Source organism: Loa loa (assembly GCF_000183805.2).
Source record: "Loa loa unplaced genomic scaffold supercont3.152, whole genome shotgun sequence".
NCBI classification, from domain to species: Eukaryota; Metazoa; Nematoda; class Chromadorea; order Rhabditida; family Onchocercidae; genus Loa; species Loa loa.
In genome coordinates, this window is record NW_018108332.1 from 137,962 (window position 1) to 142,373 (window position 4,412).

At 22.6% G+C, this 4,412-nt stretch overlaps 1 protein-coding gene across 1 annotated transcript in view; it reads right to left on the reverse strand.

Annotated features, from left to right (window-relative positions):
* LOAG_12992 (hypothetical protein) overlaps window positions 1-3,764 on the reverse strand; it is a gene marked incomplete at both ends in the record, with an annotated part of 4,367 nt that extends 603 nt beyond the window's left edge. The window contains 5 exons of the mRNA XM_020448632.1: window positions 172-243; window positions 539-609; window positions 1,310-1,495; window positions 2,685-2,827; window positions 3,525-3,764. Of these exons, the coding sequence (XP_020301243.1) occupies window positions 172-243; window positions 539-609; window positions 1,310-1,495; window positions 2,685-2,827; window positions 3,525-3,764 (712 nt within the window). The remainder of the gene's footprint in view (window positions 1-171; window positions 244-538; window positions 610-1,309; window positions 1,496-2,684; window positions 2,828-3,524) is intronic.
* Between the last annotated feature and the right edge of the window lie 648 nt (window positions 3,765-4,412).

Consider the following 4,412-nt stretch of genomic DNA (forward strand, 5'->3'; position numbering starts at 1 on the left):
ATAATAATAATAATAATAATAATAATTATTATTATTATTATTATTATTATTATTATTATTATTGTTATTATTATAAGTGATAATAACAATAATAATAATAAACAGTGATGATAAAAATAAATAATTACTTTTGAATTATTGAAAATTTTAAAAATTTATGAGATTGCTTACTTTCCGGAAGCATACCAATATGGAGACATCGTTTCATGCGACAACTACGACATATTTTCCGGTAACCAGTTGCTGAAAATAATGGAGTGTTTGCGACAATTAAAGGATTGAAATATACAGTTTTCATATATATGTTTTACTATAATTTTATCTTTTTTTTAATGCGTTGAAAATTATTTGCAAAAACCATTTTAGAATGGAAATGAAAATTTTATTAAGAAAATTTTTTCTTTTAAATGATATCATCTTGAAAATTTGTTGAACTGATCAAACACCATCATTATCATCAGCATTATCATCATCATCATTATTATTATGATTACATCATCATTGTTATTATTATTATTATTATTACCCTTATACATACCGCAATTTAATTTTATATCACAACGTTGTGATCGTTTACAAGTGTAACTCTTTTCATCGCTAACTGTTCGTCTGAAATAATTATTGATACTGTAAATTTTTTTAATATCATAAAGGTAAATATATCTTAATGTGTATTATATTTTGTAAATGAAAAATTTTTTGTATTTTATTATGATAATATAATAGCAAAAAAAATTGTTTAATAGACAAAAACAAAAAGTTATCATATAACAATAAAATTTGACAGTATGACATAAGAGATAAAATAAAATTGGATAGTAATTTAAGATTCGAAAATATTTTTGTCATTTAAATTGCAATAATACGGTAGCATCGATCAATACCGTTTATGATATCAATTTGAAAATAACATTTAATTGTAAGTTGTAAAAAAAATTGTTGCAAAAATTACAAAAAATTATAATTGTAAAAAAAAATAATTAAAAAAAATAATTCAATTGCAAAAAAGAAAAAAAGAAATTGAGAAAAGAATTTAAAGATTCCCATAAAAACATTACTTATTTTTTTTAAATAACAAAATCAGGTATTTTAATTGAAAAAAAAGGAAAAATTTGAAAGAAAAGCGAAAAAAAACAAAACTAATGCATTTTAAGTATTAAGAATATTAAAATTTGAATAAAGAATAAAAATTAGAATTTTATTCGAATAAATGATATATTAAAATGATTCGTTTCGTAAATTTGATAAAACGAATTTTTTTGAAATAATTAAAATTTTTTAATTAGGAAAAAAGGAAAAAAAAATTCACCGAAAAAATGCAGCACAAGCAGCGCATGTTTTGGCTCCAAAATGCAATCCATTGGAGGCAGCAGAAAGGCAAACCTGACATAGTTCATCACCGGATGTTTTCCGTGTTGCTACCGGCGGTAGTATTCGTGGTGCAGTTTGTTGTGATATGGATGGATTAGATGTATCAAATGCTAATAAAGAATAGCTGAAAATTTAAATACTTCAAATAAAAATAATGAAATGCAAATAATATTTTATTCAAAAATTTTGTTCAAAATATTTTATTCAAATAATATTTCATTCAACTTATCATTTTTTTTTTATTAACGCTTTAACATTTCATTCTATCACATTTACAGTTTAACATTAAATGGAATTCCCGGTGGAATTGATTGAAGTAATAATTGATTGCAAGTTTTTCAAGTATTAATGAAACGAATAAATAGTTGTGAGAAAGCAAAAAAGATTTGCAGATTAAAATGAATGAAAAGTTGAAATTTTTAAAAATTTGATTGAAACAAAAATTAAAAAAGTTTAAAATTAAAAGCAATTCTAATTTGAAATAATATTCTGAAAAGATTGACGAAAGATAATTTAAGCTTAGGAAAATAGAAAAATGTTTTTGTTGGAAATGGATATTTATATTTTTTTAATGTTTGAAATATAGATGTAATAATGATTATATCAGCACATTGTATGGAATTAATGCTTTCTTGAATAATAATCTTAATGATATAATTTTTGTATTACAATTAAAGTGAAAATATCAGGGATACTGTAGTTGACGAACAGGTAACAAGAATACTGTAGATCGAAAGATAACTATCGACGGTACGACAAATTTAAAGGGAGTTATGAGTGGAAAACTTCTTTTTTTTTTTTTTGTAACACTTATCTAAAAGGCAAATGTTTTGAGTGAACAAAAATTAACAATTATTTTTAACATATATTTGAATAAATGTTTTAGTCATTCCAATGAAATAAATGGGACAGATTTTATAGTTATTATTTTTGTTCTTTTTAAATTTTAAATTTATTCTTTTTTTATAAGAAAACAAGAAATCAATTATTTGCACTAAAAATAAAGCAAACAAGATAGTTTGGCTTTTTATTGGATGAATTTATTGTGCAAATTTATTTAATCATTTTACTACTAGTTTTGATAAATGATTAAATGATCAACTTACTTCATTTTTTTGCATATTTCTATTTGAATTTAAAATTTTTAGAATTGAAAAAGTTTTAATTCTGCAGAAATATAATTCTTTGAATTTTGAATTAGTTTTAGTTTTAGAAATATCATTCTTTGAATTCTCAGAAATATGATTCTTTGAATTTTGAATTAGTTTTAGTTTTAGGAAAAAATTTGATTATATCTAAAATTTTTAATATACCTCTGTTCAGATGAAAACCTTGTTGATAATGGTACGGTGAAATCTTTAACAGTACAAGGATGATGCGAGCTTGAATAAATTGGTGCTGCTGCTGTTTTTATCATTTGTCGAACTGGTAAACTGCTAAAACTACTGCTAGAATCCTAAAATAAATTTGCATATTTTAATTTTTGTGAGTGAAAAAGTTTTTAGAATAATTAAATGAGAAAATAAAGAAGGAAAAAGTTTACTTTTTTTAAAAAAAAAAAAGGAAGGTTTTTCTGTAGAGCAATTTTTGTTCTTCGCAAATTTACTTTAAAAAATAAATACAGTAAAAAGAAATGATAATATGAAGAATCAGCTAGACATCAATTATTAATTTTTGGTAATTTAATCTTTAAAAATGAAATATAATTAGATTTTTGTGTAAACCATTTCTATTTATTGTTTAATATAGAGTGTGCATTCTTATTTCTATTTATTGTTTAATATAGAATGTACATTCTTATCAGTATTTTTGAAGCATTATCATTATTTGTAAGTTAGTTAATCGTTATCAGTAAATCATTTTATTGATATCTTCAACGAAAAATTTCGATCATTAGAAACTAAAACTATTGGATATTCTCACATGTTCGCAATTGTGAAATCATTTTATTGATATCTTCAACGAAGAATTTCGATCTTTAGAAACTAAAACTATTAGATATTTTCACATGTTGGCAATTGTGATTGAGCACGAACATGATTAATCAATCATTTACACCTCTTAAACAAACTTTTAAATATTACTTTTTAAATTTTTGTTAAAAATTAACGAATAATTATTGTCAATTAAAATATTACACTAAAATATAGTACCGGAATCTGTGATAATGGTACAAAGCAATGTGGCCCAGTGAAATTACTGTTAACAGTTTGTCCAATATTGGTGCAAAATGTTGGATCATAATCCCAAAATAAGAATGATGATGTGGTAGCATCACGCATTGGATCACGTAAAACTGGAATCGATGAATTTTCAATATGATGATGGTACTCATCAGTATGAGATGAAGTGAAACCATGTTGCCAAATATTACCACAATTCCTGTTATCCATTTCTTTCTTATATCTGAAATCGCTGAAATTTAAATTAGCGTAATTTAATTAGGAATAATACCATCAAAACTATAGCTATTTCTATTTTGTACAGTTTTCATCAATTATTTTTATTTAAAAAAAAAAGAAAAAATTCACCTGAGCATAAAATTAGAAAATGTTTGAGTAACAAAAAAAAAAAAATTTAGCAATAAATTTTAAATAATTTAAATAATCGTAGCGCACTTTTAAAAGCTAAAAATCAAAAACAATTGAAAATTTTAATTTAAAAACTTCAATGTTTTCAACTTTTATATTTTCCACCTTTTCTTTTTTTTCTGTGTCTTTTTTTTTTTCAAATTTTACGAAGGAATTTGTTGCTGATAAATGGAAAATATGCAAACAACCTTATCCAGATTTTTAAATTGTGAAATAATAAATGTAATTTATCGTATACTTTTTGTTCATATTTTTTCATCTTTGGAGAAATGAGTAATTATTTATTTGAAATATTACTGGCAAATTCACAAAATTCTGTATAGAATTATATTTATTCGTCTATTAACAAATAAATAAATAAATTTACTTACTGTTAATTAATTTAATTTTTTTTAACCTCTTTCTTGATTTATTTATATTTATATTCATATGTACATTTGCATTTATATT